This window comes from Mus musculus, chromosome 17, assembly GCF_000001635.26.
Source record: "Mus musculus strain C57BL/6J chromosome 17, GRCm38.p6 C57BL/6J".
Classification (NCBI taxonomy): Eukaryota; Metazoa; Chordata; class Mammalia; order Rodentia; family Muridae; genus Mus; species Mus musculus.
The window spans coordinates 22,941,665-22,959,027 of NC_000083.6; the positions used below are offsets into that span (position 1 = coordinate 22,941,665).

The 17,363-nt window shown below is 35.9% G+C and overlaps 1 protein-coding gene across 1 annotated transcript; it reads left to right on the forward strand.

The window, feature by feature from the left end:
* Positions 1-1,519: 1,519 nt before the first annotated feature.
* Vmn2r113 (vomeronasal 2, receptor 113) lies at positions 1,520-17,150 on the forward strand. Its single transcript, NM_001104578.1, has 6 exons — positions 1,520-1,716; positions 3,658-3,946; positions 4,246-5,058; positions 6,286-6,513; positions 14,280-14,403; positions 16,231-17,150. Exons 1-6 carry the CDS (start codon positions 1,520-1,522, stop codon positions 17,148-17,150), a joined length of 2,571 nt encoding a protein of 856 aa, NP_001098048.1.
* Positions 17,151-17,363: the final 213 nt, after the last annotated feature.

Consider the following 17,363-nt stretch of genomic DNA (forward strand, 5'->3'; position numbering starts at 1 on the left):
AGAGGGTGGCTCTTTGAACTGAGGAATGGAATGAGTGATAAGATGAGCAAGAGATGTGGGTTTCTAATGGGAAAAATCTGGAAAAGTACATGAAACATGTATGTGAATGGGTCATAATAAAATGTGTTAATTTAAAATGAAATAACCATTTCACACAGATGAAACTGAAGGCAATCCTGAATCTAGACTCTTGAAATTTTTATTAGTACTCATCAAAGATGAATGTGCTTTGCCTTCCTATGAAAATCTCTCCATCTCATATCTGTCTATATCCACACTTTTGCTGCCTAGGACAGAAGTTCTGGTTCATGCACATATAAAGTGTTAATATTTAGATGTAAAACAAAATATAGAAAAAGAAAACAGGCTCTGTTTGCCTCATCATAAGTGCTAAATATTACACATCACAGCACACAACAAAATTGCCTGTATTTGTGCTGCTTTCTCTGTAGTTCATATCCACAGACAGAGACTCATCAGACCACAATTATCAATAGACTCTCCCACTTGCAATGCAAGTTCTAAAGTATTATCAAGAATAGATGACTATGAAAATTGTATAAGAAGAGTTTACTCATTAAACACAGGTTCATTTGCCCCTTGCTATTTGCTTCTAAAATACTAACAGTAAGAATTCTTCTCAGTGAATACTGGATGTAAAATTAGCAAAGTCAGTGTGAAACTCAATAATAAAGTAGAAGAAACTGGTCAAAACAAGGCATTGATCTGTGAGAACTGAGGGTCAGATTTGGAAATCATGTTTTAGAACTCAAATATTCAGCTTAGTTTCTCACTCATAATTATGGGGAGTAGGAGTGCTAGGTCTATTTGAAATGAGGCACAAAGTTCTAACATTCTCTCTGGATTTTCTTAAATATTTTAAAAGCAACATTTAATATGTAAGTAAAATGTGGTTTTGTGATGATTTTTGTACACTGCAGGATTCAGGACATTTCAGGATTTGTCATGATTTTGTACCTGTCCCTGCTGTAGCACTGTCCATACTACATTCTCAGTGGACGTCAAATGCTCTAAACTTGAGACTGCTTTTCACCGACATGGGACTTGTGACACAATGGTCAGTGTGTAATCATGACCTCAGACTTCACGAGTCCTTCCCGAAGGTGGAGCAACTAACAAAATCTGTTGGCATTATTGCAAGTGTTCACATAAACAGATTTTGAGGCAGTTCTGGGACCAAATTTTCACAAAGTGGAATCTTTCCAGGGACCTCAATTTCCACAAACATGAGTGATATCATTCATCACCCTCATCTATATTTATCAGCCAGGTTTATCACATGCATGGAGAACATCAGATGAAGATCCTCAGGAGATAGTGTCAAAGATTCCTCCAGGGGTGAGGAAACAGCTGTGAAAAATGAAACAAAATACAGATGTAGCATCTCCCTTGGACACAGTGATAAAATAGTACATGGGCATATATTAGTACCTGTTTGGTTTGCTGATCTGTGTGGCACTTCACAAACCATTCTGCCCAGCCTCAGAGAAGGAAAAATATGTTCACTTTGATTTTACTCTTCTTGCTGCTAAACATTCCACTTATTGTGGCTGATTTCATTGATCCCAGGTGCTTTTGGAGAATAAAACAGAATAAAGACGAGGATGGAAACCTGGGATCAGGTTGTAGCTTCTTTATTCAAGCAGTACAATGGCCTGTGGAGAAAGAGTATTTCAGTTCTATTTTGAATACACAGTAAGTGCTTTTGTATTTTCCATGTAAATGTGACCATGAATATTTCCTGAGTCTACTGAGGTTGAGGAGCAAAACAATGCAAAGTCTCTTTTATACTGTTCTTAATGTGCTAAACAAGAAAGAACTCCATATTCTATTAGAGACTAATGGTATATTACCACTTTAAATTGACAGATTTTTTTTTCAAGCCTGCCTCCCATTTATAGGGATGGAATTTGAGTAATAAAACAACTTTGGGCCATTACCAATCACATATTATCCTCTAATAGACAGTTCTATAGCACAGTGGCACAATGATATCTTATTGAAAGACATCATTTTTATGACTTTATCCTAGACGTGTTTATGCAAATGACAACAGAGTCTGGTGATGGTCCTTCCCTAACTGTGCAGCTTCTAGTGTTTGTGCTGGGGCCACTAATGTTGGAGATACCACTAGCTATGCAGAGTCTTCATATAGATACTCAGTTACTTTCTTAAATTTGTTCCATGAGGTACCCGTTTAATTAGTGAAGCTGCAGCAAGAATTGATGCAAGAGATCTGTCCTCTGTCAAATTCCTATTTTGATCTATGCAAATTCACTGGCTTTTAGGTCTTACAAACTCCAGTTCTTCACTCTCTCATTAGAATAAAGAAGGAATGTATGACGGTAAAGAATATGTTTGATTCTTTGAAAAGTGATATTATTACTAATAGTGGTGACTAGTTACTTCCCTAATCACTATCCTGGGTAACAACAGTGGCATGCTATAGTTGGAAATATTAGAGAATAAGGATAAAGGAGTTACTTACTAGCTCGTCTTTGCCATTATTAAGGAGCATGTCTTCCCTCTTTACCTCTCTGTTATTTAATCTTCAATATTTATAATAATTTTCAATATTTATCATTTATGTCTGTTTTTCAGTAATCTTACAAAATGAAGTTGCATAGTTTACCAGTGTGGACATATCCACATTTTGATTTTGTGGACTTCTGATAGTTTTTTTTCAGACATAGTACTTTAGACCAAAAAGCCCCTCTAACCACTTAAGTATTTTATGTTTCTTAATGTTTACTGTGGAGGAGGTATTGTTTTATTTGTTCAAGTACTAGTCTCAAATTTCTGTTGTGTGTTACTAAAATATTTAATGACATCATTTTTTTCTGTGCATTTATGAATAATATCCTAAAAGTGCTTGTGTTTATAAAAACAAAAACCCCAGGACAGATATATAATTTCTACCTAGGACGCAGATATTTAACTCTTAGTAAAAATTAATAATGAAGTAATATATTTGATATTTTTCAGTCAGATGTTTTGAAGTAATTCAGAAGGGATATGAGTTTTTCTTTTCATAAACATAAACACAAAATAGAATTAATCCATTGAAACTGAATTTTAGAAAGAAAGAACATTTAAGATAAGAATGATTATGTGGGGGTATGATAAATATAAATATGTTGCCTCCTAATGATAAAGAATTTTAATGACATGAGCCAAGTATTGCCACAGAAGACTGCTGTAACTCAACTGTCATTCTTTCACTGCCTTAGCCAATAGTCAATTTCATACATAATACCATAAACTCAATGGCACACATGCATCCCATGTATTTTACATATTTCTAGTTAATTTCAAATGAATATGTGACTATTTTTACTGTTTCATCAAAGCATTTGGTAATTATTTACTGTCTTAGCAAACATTCAAAACCCAGAGGTAAAAAACTCTCTTGGTGAGAATATGACAATAGTACATCTCATTTATGGGAGATGACTTCTCATGAACATATGAAGAGTTTATGAGCTCCCAGCTTCTTTGGTCATCTCAATCACATTACACAGGTCATTTCGATCTTAGGGGGTGGGGGCAATACAATCCAGTGCAGGATTGTCCTTTTATTGACTGCAAATAATATCTGTAAATTGCTGTCCTTATAAGCACTGTAACCTTTTACAGAACACACACTGAAAATCACAAGTATGCTCTGGTCTTGGCGTTTTCCATAAATGAAGTCAACAGGAACTCTGATCTTTTGCCAAATATGTCTCTAATATTTACATTCTCAGCCCTGATTTGTGATTATGAATCCCAATTAAAAAGTCTCATTCATTTGAGTTTACAAAATCATGAAATTTTCCCTAATTACATCTGTAATGATGACGTCTGTGCAGTGGCACTTACAGGACTAAACTGGACAACAACTCTGACACTTTATACAATCCTAAACAACTTCATATCTCATCAGGTAAATGTGTGTGTGTGTGTGTGTGTGTGTGTGTGTGTGTGTGTGTGTGTGTATTCGGGGCAGGGAGGAACCCATGAAATCAGATATCATGGGTACTCCCATAGTCTTATTAAGCCTGAGCCAATCTATGTAGTTCAAGGGTACTATTCAGAGCCTTGATGGAGCTTTCAAATGTCCTTTCATGATATAGAGAAGATGGAAGAAATAATAGCTAGCTTATTTTTCTAGAAATTTGCAGAAAACTATGTTTATAAGTTCTTAGGAATTCATTCTACCTCATGCTGCTTCCTGTGTTCTAGTTCCTTCATCTTACTTATGGACCCTTTCATCCTGTCCTGAGTGATCATGAAGAATTTCCCTATCTATATCAGATGGCCTCTGAGGATACATCTCTAGCCCTTGCCATGGTCTCCTTCATAATTCATTTCAGTTGGAACTGGGTAGGGTTGGCCATCTCAGACAATGATAAAGGTATCCAATTTCTTTCCTATTTGAGAAGAGAGATGGAAAAAAATACAGTCTGCTTTGCTTTTGTCAGCATGATTCCAGTCAATATGCATTTATACATGACAAGAACTGAAGTGTATTACAATCAAATCATGACATCATCTACAAATGTTGTTATCATATATGGTGACACAGACAGTACTTTAGCTGTGAGTTTTAGAATGTGGGAATCTCTAGATATAAAGAGAATATGGGTCACCACCTCACAGTGGGCTATTACTACTGGTAAGAAAGACTTCACATTTAATAACTTGTATGGGACATTTGCTTTTGGACACCACCATGGTGAGATTTCTGGTTTTAAAAACTTTGTCCAGACATTGAACCTGTTAAAATACTCAGATGAATATCTGGTAAAGCTGGAATGGATGTACTTTAACTGTGAAGTCTCAGCACCTAAATGTAAGACACTGAAGAACTGCTCTTCCAATCACCCATTGGAATGGTTAATGGTACGTACTTTTGACATGGCCTTTACTGAAGGGAGTTATGCCATATACAATGCTGTATATGCTGTTGCCCATGCACTCCATGAGCTGACTTTTCAAAAATTTGATAATCTGCCCACTGACAATGTGAAAGAACAAAATTATGCCTGCAACAAGGTAGTTATTCTTATATTATAATATTTCATGTTATCAATGTCTTTAAGAGTCTTTTAGATGCCCAAACCAAGTGTGCTAGAAAATATTTTCTAAAATAGAGTGATTTATGGATACTTTTCCTACTGATCATGTAAATCTAGAAGTTTGTATAAATCTCTAATGTAAAGGGAATAGAGTAGAAGGCATAATTTGTCAATGTAGCACTGTGATTTTGATACAGATTACTTGACTATCATCACACATATTCTAAAACTGAAAACATATGCAGTCCTTCCTCATGAACCCACTCAGTGATGAATCCTTGATCATTGATTATCAAATATAACTATCTTTAGAGATCCCAAATTATGCTGTTCTCACTGTAGATGAGGGATATCACTTCTGTGTTTCTGTATATCTGTGTGTATATCTCTATATGACTATAATGTGTATATCTATCTGCATATACATTATATATGTACATATATACTATATATACATACACATATACATTACACACACACACACACACACACACATATATATATATACATATATTGTAATTTTGTTTATTTACCTATATGTCTGTCTATGGCAGTTAACATAAATTTGTGAGTGCTTCAATTGCTTTGTCTAAGTCTATATTCCTGTGTATATTTATCAATGCATGTGGATGTATGTTTTGTGTATGTTCTTTCACTTATGTATAACTGTTTTGCTTGCCTGTGTCTTTGTAAGTGAGCATAAATTTGTCTGTGTGACAATGTCACGCTGTGCAGATGTCAGTATATGTGTATGTCTTCTGATGTATATTCCTCTGTACGTGTGTTTCCATGTGGTTTTGTGTGTGCACCTAGATAATTGTTTTGTGATTTTGTGTCTGTTTGACTATTTGATGCATATTCTGTCTCAGTGTATATCTGTATATTCATATGTGTGTTTGGGCATGTATGTGTATATTGTGTAAATAACTGTGTGCTCCAGCCATGTGTGTATTTCTATACCGATGCGAGTATCTCTCTATGTGTCTGTATGTTTCATATTGTAAATACATGTTTGTGTTTGTTTCCTAATTTCCTCTTAGAAATCTAAAATAACAGAAACATTATACTTTTGTTCATCTCTTTGCTTTCACTGAGATTTTTCACCTGCATACTATCAATAAAGTTGCCATAAAGATGAAATGAGAATACATTTTCTTACTTTAAGACAGAACATATACTCTATAGTATGCTGCCTATCTTTCAGCTGGGTTCCTTCCTGAGAAAGATCCACTTCACTAATCCTGTTGAGGACAGAGTGAATATGAACCAAAGAAACAAGCTTCAGGAAAATTATGACATTTTCTATGTTTGGAATTTTCCACAGGGACTTGGACTTAAAGTGAAAATAGGAATATTTAGTCCCTATATTATAAATGGTCAACAGCTACATTTGTCTGAAGATATGCTAGAGTGGGCAAGAGGAAGTACACAGGTGGGCTTGGCCTAACTGAACTAAATTAAATGACACTGTCAAGTATGTGCATCCAACTTTCCTTGAAAGTGGTGAAATGAAATTGATTGTCAAATGAGAGACTAATTTATATCCTCCTAAACTAAGTTTCTTCTTTTCATTTTTCAGATGAGTTTTTAGTAATTCACTGAGGATTTCTAACATGCATACAATGTATTTGTATCATATCAGAACCTGTTTCTTACCTTAAACATTAATGTAAATTGTCTTAGAAAACAGTTTGATATTATTTTCAGTAAAGTTAGCAATATGCTATTGGTTCTATTTTTATTGCTATAGAGTGATTTCTACTCTTATGGTAAACCTCTTCAAAAGATGCTTAAAGACTCTTGCTTATTGTAAATATAGAGTAAATTCAACACAATCAAGTAACTGATTTTTATAATGTTCTCTTAAGCCTGTTTACCAACTAGTCCTAAATTTCCAACACCTCTAACTAACCATATATTAACATTCTATGACATTTAAATACTTTATGAACTATATCTTGTTTTTCAGTTTTGAAAAATATGGGTATGGGTGTTTTTTTTTTTCTGCATGTGTATCAGTGCAACACCTGCATGTATGGTATAGGCAGATGGCTGAAGAGTTACTCTAATCTCAGAGCACTTGAAAGAGCTCCATCCCACTAAGTAGGTGCTAAAAATCAAATCTGGGACCCCTTCACTGGTAGCAATTACTCTTGAGAGCTGAGCTATATCTGCAGCCCTGACTCATACCTGTAAAAATAATGTTGACTAAAGGAAAATATTTGGTCCCACTAATTCTTGCACAATCATTCAAACAAAGAAATATTTGCATAGTTTCCTTCTCAATATAGGGAGAAATTGGTAGTAATTGCCTTTTGAGGAAATTTGAAAATCAATAATCTCATCTGCATTCTAAGTATATTATAGGTATAAACTCTAATACACTTGATTTTAATGTGTCATATTCAAACTGTTCCAAAACAAAGTTGATTTAATGTCTTCAAGTTTGATATGAAGTGATTCCCAGGTTTCTCAAACAGTGTGAAAAGTATAGTTGCTATGGTTCCTCTATGTGAGTAAGAATGCAATTCTTAGAGAAAAGAGCATAAGAAATAAAAGTGTAGTTACAGAGCTACATATACGTTTAGAAGATAGCATTGAGATTTTAAGAAATTCAACCAGTGTTCTATTCACATATATCTTAATTCCAATGTGGAAACTAATAAATAAAAACATGAAGATATCAGGAAAATATGATTCCAAACCTTGTAGTCATAGATTGAAGTGAGACTATATTTAATGTTATACTAAACAAAGAATCAAAGAATGATTATAAGAATGTTTAAAAAAATCAAAGATGGCAGTAACTACCTCTGGGAGAATACAATGAAAGTATGAAAACTTTATTACAATAAGACACTGAGCATGTATATGATAGAGAGCTTCCAAAAAGGTATAAAGTAATGAAATAATTCCAACCTAGAATATATAATGGAAAAACAAAATAAACCAAATAAATATCTCAGTGCAAAGACTCACAAAATGAATGCTCCAAGTTGAAGACAGGATGGCAAGACTTGAAGACAAGGGACAAGAATTAGAAACTTCAAACAAGGCTCACAGTCAGCTATTGGATGGAGCACAGGGCCCCCAATGAAGGAGCTAGAGAAAGTATCCAAGGAGCTAAAGAGATCTGCAACCCTGTAGGTGCAACAACATTATGAACTAACCAGTACCCCGGAGCTCTTGACTCTAGCTGCATATGTATCAAAAGATGGCCTAGTTGGCCATCACTGGAAAGAGAGGCCTATTGGACACACAAACTTTATATGCCCCAGTACAGGGGAATGCCAAGGCCAAAAAATGGGAATGGGTGGGTAGGAAAGTGGGGGGGGTTGAGGGTATGGGGGACTTTTGGGATAGCATTCTAAATGTATTTGAGGAAAATACGTAATAATAAAAAATATTTTAAAAAAAGATGTAAAAGTTATCAACCAAAAAAAAGGTACTTCAAACAATGACAAAGATAAAATAACAAGGAAAAATGAAAATCATAGTGACTTAGGAAGTATGATTAAAAGATTACTTTTAAAACCTCTGTGAACAATACAAGGAAGGACATACTCTATGTAACAAGAGGAAATCCATTATATTGCATCTGTACATTTCTATAATAATGTGAGAAATGTTTAGTAAAGGTATTTTAATGGCAAATAATCGATGTTTGAAATGAAATAGTCCTTGACATATTTGACTTAAAATTTGTTGTGGAACAAAGGGAGTATATAAAATCTGCAGGAGAGAACCTTGTGTCATAGAAAATCCCTCTCTGAATAACAGCAGGTTTCCCCAGCATCACTCATTTTTAAATCAAAATAGTTCATTCATTCATTGATTCATTCATTCATTCACTTTACATCCAGGCACCAGTTTACACGCCCTACTCTACTCCTACTTCCCCCCATCTTTCCCCTCCTTCCTATCCAATACTCCTTTCTTCAGAAAAGGGGTCCCCCCTGCCCACATATCAACATGCTTTGACATATCATGGTGTACAATAAATAGGCACAGTTTCATGTTATCCTAATGAAGCCAAGGGGAGGCAGCCCAGCAGGGGTAAAGTTTCCCAAAGGCAGGCAACAGAGTCAGACTGCTTTTGACTACTGCTTTTAGGTGTCCCATGTAATGACCAAGCTTCACAAATGTTACATATGTTTGGAGTACCTAGGTTAGTCTCATGCATCATTTGTAGCAAGTGGTTCAGTCTCTGTGAGCCCTTAGGGCCCCTGGTAAGTTTTATGTAGGTTTTCTTGTGTTTTTGATTCCTCTGACTCCTACAATCCTTCTTTCCCCTCTTACCCAGGATTCCCCAAACTTTGCCTTTTGTTTGTGTGTTGATCTTTGCATGTGTTTTTATCAATTGTTGGGTGAATTCTGTCTGATGATGGTTACTCTAGGCTCTCACCTGCAATTATAACAAAAATATTATTACCAGCATCAGCAGTGGGCTTTCTCTCATGGCAAGGTTCTCTAGTTGTTCCAGTCACTGGTTAACTAGCCCCTGATCTGCTACATCTTTATTCCCACACATCTTTATGCAGGGTAAATTGTAGATTGGAGTTTTTGTGGTTAGATGTTGTCTCAATTCCAACAGTGGACATCTTGGCGGGTTATTGGAGATGACAATTAAAGGCTCCATACTGTGCTTTGCTAGGGGACTTAGCCAGGGTCATCCTCATAGATTTCTGGGAGTTTCTATTACCTGAGAATTCTAGCTTGACTCAGAGATGCCACCACCATCATAGTGGTCTCTCCAAATAATCGGTTCCTCTGCCCTCCCCTTCTGTTTTCACCCCACACCACTTCCATTCAGTCCCCAATCCCATTTATCCACACTGTCGATTCTGTTTTCCTTCTCAGGGAGACACATGTGTCCCACCTTGTGCCATATTTGTTACTTAGCTTCTTTAGTTATGTGCAGTGTAACATATCATGGATATTCTTAAATGAGGAGAATAAATATTGTGTATTTAAAACATTTAGAGACATAACTGCCAATTCAGTTACTATATCCAGTGAATTTATTCTTCATAAAAAAGGGAAAAAATTTCATGATGAACACAATTACAATAAGTCACAACAAGTAAATGAGTATTAAAAAGGACATTAAAAGAACGCCATCATATTTAAAAGTAAGATGAACTCAAAAGGTCAAAATAACTTGTAAACAGCACTTGAATGCCTGACAGAAAACTATTAGAAAACATCAAACATTGAAATAACAACTAAAACATAATTTACAAATAACTTTTAGTAATAATTGAGTGTTCATGATCATTTCTAATCAAATATCACAGATAATGAGTTTAGTTTTATTGATTCTTTACAAATTTCCAATCATGCACTGTGATCATACTCAATTCCCAATCCTTTCATGCTTCTCTCTCCATGACAACACTCCACAATAAATAAATTAAAATTAAATAGTCCAATTTCTGTAATTTATTTATTCACTGGATATGATGGTTTGTACATGCTTGTCCCAGGGAGTGTCACTATTTAGAGGTGTGGCATGGTGTAGCAGGATTTTCACTGTAGATGCAGGCTTTAAGATCCTCATCCTAAGTGCCTGGAAGTTAGGAAATCGCTAGTAGCTTTCAGATGAAGATATAGAACTCTCAGCTCCTCCTGTCCCATGCCTGCCTAGATGCTGCCATTTTCCTGCCTTGATGATAATGGACTGAACATCTGAAGCTGTAAGCCAGGCCAAATTAAATGTCGTCTTTATAAGATTTACCTTGGTCATGGTGTTTGGTCACAGCAGTAAAACCCTAAATAAGACACTGGAGCATGGTCAAACTCTCAGTTCCTGCTCCATGAATAGAACTTAGTTTTTCTCTCCCATACTCCCTCAAGAAACCCTCAATTTTAGAAAGCTGACTTCAGATTACTTACCATATATTTTAAGAGTGCGTTTTATGATTTCCTGTTTAAACTTCTTCTCTTTTTTTGGATTGTGGGGGAATGTGGGTGTTGGAATGTTGGTAAGAGTAGTTACAGAAAACTTTCATGCAACACCTTCGCATCTATGAATCTACAATCATTCATATCAGTGCAAAAGTAGTTTCCTATCACTTTAAAAGTAGGGAACAAAGATAATGGGGTTCTACATGGATTCTGGTGTTAGCAGAGAAAATACCATGGGGCCTAACTGTAACAGGACCACAGACTCAGACAAGGCCCTCAAAATGAGCACAGCTTATAGACATCAACATGGTTTCAGGCTTCTGTCCAGACCATGAAAATTCCAAAGTCTTCAGTCATAATATGTACCATGGAAATCAACATTGATACCACATACAATAGGAATATTGATCCAGAAACAGCCATCAGCAGCATTATAGATCTTGACATCTCCCTAGCCTTACTTGGCAGTGCAGATCACTCAGATCAGTATGGCTCCAGCTGACAACAGAACTCATTGACCGCGGCATGACATCAACTCAGGCTAAGGGCATCCACATGACCTTTGGTGGTAACACTGTTCATGGACATCAATACAGATCTCATTGGCAGCAGGATCTCTGGCCTAGACATGCACCCTTGTGGCAGCAGGCTACACATATATTTGCACAAACTTTGATAGAAACACAGACCACAGACACCAACAAAGACTCTGGGTGACATAGGACAACAGGCCCAGATATGGCTCTTGGTAGCAGTATGGAGCTCAATATCTTCATGGTTAGAGATTACAGAACAGACCACACGTGTAAATATGGCCACTGCCAGAATGATTGGTCTATAAAAATAGGCATTCTTTTGTGGCCTCCATGGGGAGAGTGTAAAAAAGAAATCCTTTACCTTATATATATGAACAGAGCACTTCTATAAAAAGGGATATGGGGGAGGCAACAAAATGAAGTAGAACAAAAGAATAATAATTAGAATATAACATCATTTATTTTTTGTCTTTTTATTTCTGTCTTTTCTCTGTTTGCACTTTCCTCCATCATGGCAGACCTCTTCCTTCCTCCTTCTCCTAGTCGCAAGCCCAGGAAATCCTGAAATCCCTCTTTCTGTCCTCCCCAGATATTGACTGTTGGAATCTTTATTTACCAACCAGAACCTCCTGGGGGGAAGTTTGCAGAAGCTGAATGAAGATACTTTAGTGTCAAAAGTTTTTTGGGAAACAATTAGCATTCATAATGCAAGCAGCTACAGCTGTACAAAAATTACTTCATTCCACAATGTTCAACATATGTATGGTTAAGTATAAAACATCACAACATAAACTCAAGGATAGAATTATATTATTATCCAAAAACATGCAGAAAAGTCTTTTAACAATGTCTAGGATCCGTTCTGAATTTTTAAAAGGAGAACAAACAAAAACCTGACAAACTAAGAAAACTCATGTTGCCATAATAAAGTTTTTTATAGCAAACTTATTGGTGGCATTGCAGTATATGGAAAGGAGAATCAAATAATTTCCATAAGAACTAGAAATGAGATCAAGTTTTTGTAGTGGCACATGTCTTTAATCTACATTCTGTGAATCAAGAGTCAGGAGAATCTCTCTCCACTCAAAGGCTAGTCTGACTTTTCTATTGAATCTACTCAAACCAGGGCTGAAATGGATACTCTGCCTTAAAGGAAATGAGCTGAATACAGATAAGGAAATACATTTCCTCATCCTCAAAATAGCCCTTAAATCTTACTAAGTGTGAAAACAAATAATAAAAAATAAATTCAAAAATAGAAGGAAAGTACTGTGCCCTGATCTGTATCGAAAGTTGAGATCTACCAATACTACACAGTGAGACCCTGTTTCAACAAAAACAGAAAGATTTAATCCCAGCACTTGGGAGGCAGAGGCAGTCAGATTTCTGAGTTCGAGGCCAGCCTGGTCTACAAAATGAGTTCCAGGACAGCCAGGGCTATATAAAGAAACCCTGTCTCAAAAAAAAAAAAAGAAAGAAAAGAAAAGAAAAGAAAAGAAAAGAAAAGAAAAGAAAAGAAAAGAAAAGAAAAGAAAAGCAAGGCAAGGCAAGGCAAGGCAAGGCAAGGCAAGGCAAGGCAAGGCAAGGCAAGGCAGGGAAAGGAAAAGAAAAGGGATAAGCGAAAAGAGAAAAGAAAAAGAAAAAGAAAAAGAAAAGGAAAAGGAAAATAAAAAAGAGGAAGAGTTGTGCTTAATCACATTTCTGAAGGACATGACATGAACTGTGAATAATAGACTCTGTAATGGCATTATCAAAGGCAACATGAAACAAAGGATACAAATTCAGCATGCAGAGATCAACTAAATTCCAGTGCAGCACATTGACATCTATCACCAGACTCATTATAATACCAAGGTTTTCCTTATTTAAGTAGTACTTTAATTAATTTTAAGCAATCTAAATTTTCACCATATTTGCAGGCTCCATGAAGCCTTTTAACTTCTGGAAATACTCCACCTTCTAGTTCATTATACAGAAACTCAGTACCTCCTCACTACAAATGCCACAGGGCTCTGCCTATGCAGCTATTTTTCTCTTTCTATTTAGTTTGTTATGGTGTGCAGTCCTAAAGTAGATGAGGTTATTTTGGTATTCTGATATTTTAGGTGTTTTTCCCCTTTTATGTATGTTCTTTACTTGTAATTTGTGTCTATGTTGCAGTTCTTAAACAATAATTAAAGCAAAGTGAGGAGGAAAAGGTTGATTTGGTTCATGGATTACACTCAAGGGAAGACAAGGCATGAATCTGGATAATGTAACTGAAACTTAGTCATTCGAGGTCTATTTACTGGCTTGTTCTGCATAATTTCTGATGTACCACTGCCTGTGGGCAACGCTGTTTCTAATGGGCTGGACACTCCTACATCAATTACCACTTTAAAGTATGCTTCACAGGACTGATGGTAGGCTAGACTGATAGAGATAATTTCTCTATTAGGATCTCTGTGTCTTTATAGTGTGCTTTTTATTAAGAACACAAGAATTTAAACGAATAACCACCTTGCAATCCCTGCACTACTTGCAAACAGGACACTACCGCCTCGTCTTTCTAAATTTCAAGTTGATGGGAAACGATTCCACTTTTACTCAATTTCTCCACATACTGATGTCTGTCACCATAAAATGCACTAAGTGAAATCTGGTAACTTTTTTGCTGTGTATAAAATAAACTTATTAATGGCACATGCTAATATAATATATTTGGTGAAGCGGTAAGTAAAACTCCTGATAGCAGAATATGTTTATTTTTCCTTAGATGCTGACCTCTGTGTGCAGTGCTGATTGTGGTCCAGGATTTAGAAAATTCGGGAAGAATGGAATGCCAGCCTGTTGTTTTGATTGCAGTCCCTGCCCAGAAAATGAAATTTCTAATGAGACAAGTGAGTATTTCCTACAGGGATAAGTTCTTCAAATTGATTATCATCTGGCAGCCAACTGTAAATGCTGAAGTGGTCTAAAATGGTGTGTTAAAAAATACATATCATTTTCCTAAGTTGGGGATTATAAGAGTACAATAATTTAAAATACCCTCATTAAGAAAAATAGAACTTGTCATGTATTTTTGACTCACTGAAAATTTATAGTAGATGGAATATTCTCAAACAGTTTTGATAAGAAAACTTCAGTGTTAGTGTGTTCTAGAGAAGATCTTTCCTAGGGATTAACTCTCTCTAAAAATATATGTAGATCATGAGTCTTTAAACGATTTGTTTATATTGTCTTGATGTATGTACCTTTACATAAGTTTATGCACCCCTATGGAGTAGAAAAGTATATGGAAGACAGAATCAGGCACGTGGCTAGTGGGAACCAAGTCTAAGTCCTCTGAAAATCTAATGACAATGGCACATAATAATTTGTAAAATGATTAGAAACTGTTAAGGATGGGACAGGGAACCTTGTATAGTAAAGAGACTTTCTTCTTTTCAAATGTTCAGTGTTATTAAAAGTGGAGAAAATTGAGAATCACTGTTGGCACATAATGCGTAGATATTAGGAGTGCTCTACTCAATACTAGTATAAATAGTAACTAGTTAGTATTTCCCACAATAGCATACAGTAAAGTTGTTTTATCATGAAAAGAATTAGCCACAATTTTCAAATGGTATTGGCACTTGCATAGCCCATATTTGTCAAATGATGATTTAGTCAGGATTAACTGAATATCATTGGCGGGTATGCATTTATTCCACTCCTTGGTTCACCATCCTATATGATTAAATAGAAGTCCTTAAAGGCTGTTATGACCAGTAAGATAGCTTAGCAGTTAAATCCTTTCCCATTATATATGATGGCATTAGTTCATCACCAGAACCCATAAATAGGATGTAACCAACTCCTACCTGTTGTTTTCTGATACGCATGAAGTTCTACATAAAATGTACACAAGTAATTCAACAAGGCTGTTTGAAAACACCTGACCTTTGTGCTGGGATCCAAACTCAAGTATTCTCTAAGAGCAACATATTCTGTCCACAACCAAGCTACATTTATAATTCCTCAAACAAATTAAGTGATAACATGTCAACAAAAGCATTGTTCCATGTAAAAGAATTCAAACCTTGGAAGCATATTATCCCTTGTTGCAAATATCCAATCATTCGGTGCAATGGCAAACAGATTTCCTACACATACAATAGTGGGAATTACAGAGCTTTATATCTGGAGTTGCATTCACTGTGGCTGTTTGACTGTGTTGGCCAAAACAATTACTATTGTACTGGTATTCAGTGATAGGGTTACTTATTTTTATAAAAAAAAAACCCTCAAGAATATGGAATTATTACAGTCAAAAGAGGACAAAACTGGAAATGATCTTCATTTTTGCAGTTACAAACTAATACTATATTAATATAAAATTTACTTCTTATTCTCAGCCTCATACCGCACCCATATAAACCCAGTTACTCTCATGTTCATGAGAACGTTTATTATTTTTACTCATAAATGTACTTATGAATTTACACACCCATGGTAAATGATCACAGCAATATAGTAAAATAGACAAAAATTTTTGTTGTTTTTGTTTACCATAACAATAAGAGGCATTAAAAAACGGAATCAATCATTTTATGTAGCAATGACCTTGAATGTATTTTCAGCAACCAGATTCACATATTGAAACACTTCTTTTATAAACTTAAATGAAATATCCTGACAATAAAATTGCTGAAGCTACACTAATAATACTTTCATTTTTCCATTAGATGTGGAGTTGTGTGTCCCGTGTCCAGAAGACCAATATGCTAATACAGAGCAGAATCACTGCATTCATAAAGCTCTTATATTTCTCACTTATAAAGACCCCTTGGGGATGGCACTTTCCTTAATGGCATTGTGCTTCTCTGCATTTACAGCTGTTGTTCTTTTGGTCTTTGTGAAGCACCACAGTACTCCCATAGTTAAGGCCAATAACCGCACTCTCACCTACATCTTGCTCATCTCCCTCATTTTTTGTTTCCTCTGCCCCTTGCTCTTCATTGGCCATCCAAACTCAGTCACCTGCATCCTACAGCAAGTCACATTTGGAGTTGCATTCACTGTGGCTGTTTCCACTGTGTTGGCCAAAACAATTACTATTTTACTGGCATTCAGAGTCACAGCCCCTCAAAGAATGATGAAGTACTTTCTTGTTTCAGGGACATATATCTATATCATTCCCATCTGTACTCTCATCCAAGTTATTGTCTGTGCAGTCTGGCTGGGAGCTGCTCCTCCTTCTGTTGACATTGATGCACGATCAGAGCATGGTCACATTATCATTGTTTGCAACAAGGGTTCAGTCAGTGCCTTTTACTGTGTCCTGGGATACCTGGCCTGCCTGGCCTTTGGGAGCTTCACTCTGGCTTTCCTTTCCAGAAACCTGCCCAGCACCTTCAATGAAGCTAAATCCATAACATTCAGCATGCTGGTATTCTGCAGTGTCTGGGTTACTTTCCTTCCTGTTTATCATAGCACTAAAGGCAAGGTCATGGTGGCTGTTGAGATCTTCTCCACTTTGGCTTCTGGTGCAGGGATGCTGATATGCATCTTTGTTCCCAAATGTTACATAATATTGTTTATGCCAGACAGAAATTCTCTTCAAATGATCAGAAAGAAATCATCTTCCCATGCTCACCTTTCATAAATTCTAATTGACACATGTGAAGTTGGTTCATAGTCACCTAATATTGGATTGCATTGTCATATGTATCTGTTTTTGGAACGACTCTCACTGTTTCCTCTTATGATTTTGCCTAGCAATATCATGTCTTCTGAGGTCTAAATTGTCTCCTATAATTATCCACAATGTTTTCCATCAATAGTCCTCTTTGCCAGAAATAGAAATACAATCCTGATT

Bases quoted from the DNA above. Each gene is read 5' to 3' on its own strand.
- Vmn2r113 (NM_001104578.1), top strand. From the start codon at position 1,520: ATGTTCACTTTGATTTTACTCTTCTTGCTGCTAAACATTCCACTTATT. The intron at 5,059-6,285 runs GTAGTTATTCTT...CCTATCTTTCAG, and splicing joins AAAATTATGCCTGCAACAAG to CTGGGTTCCTTCCTGAGAAA. The intron at 6,514-14,279 runs GTGGGCTTGGCC...ATTTTTCCTTAG, and splicing joins GGGCAAGAGGAAGTACACAG to ATGCTGACCTCTGTGTGCAG.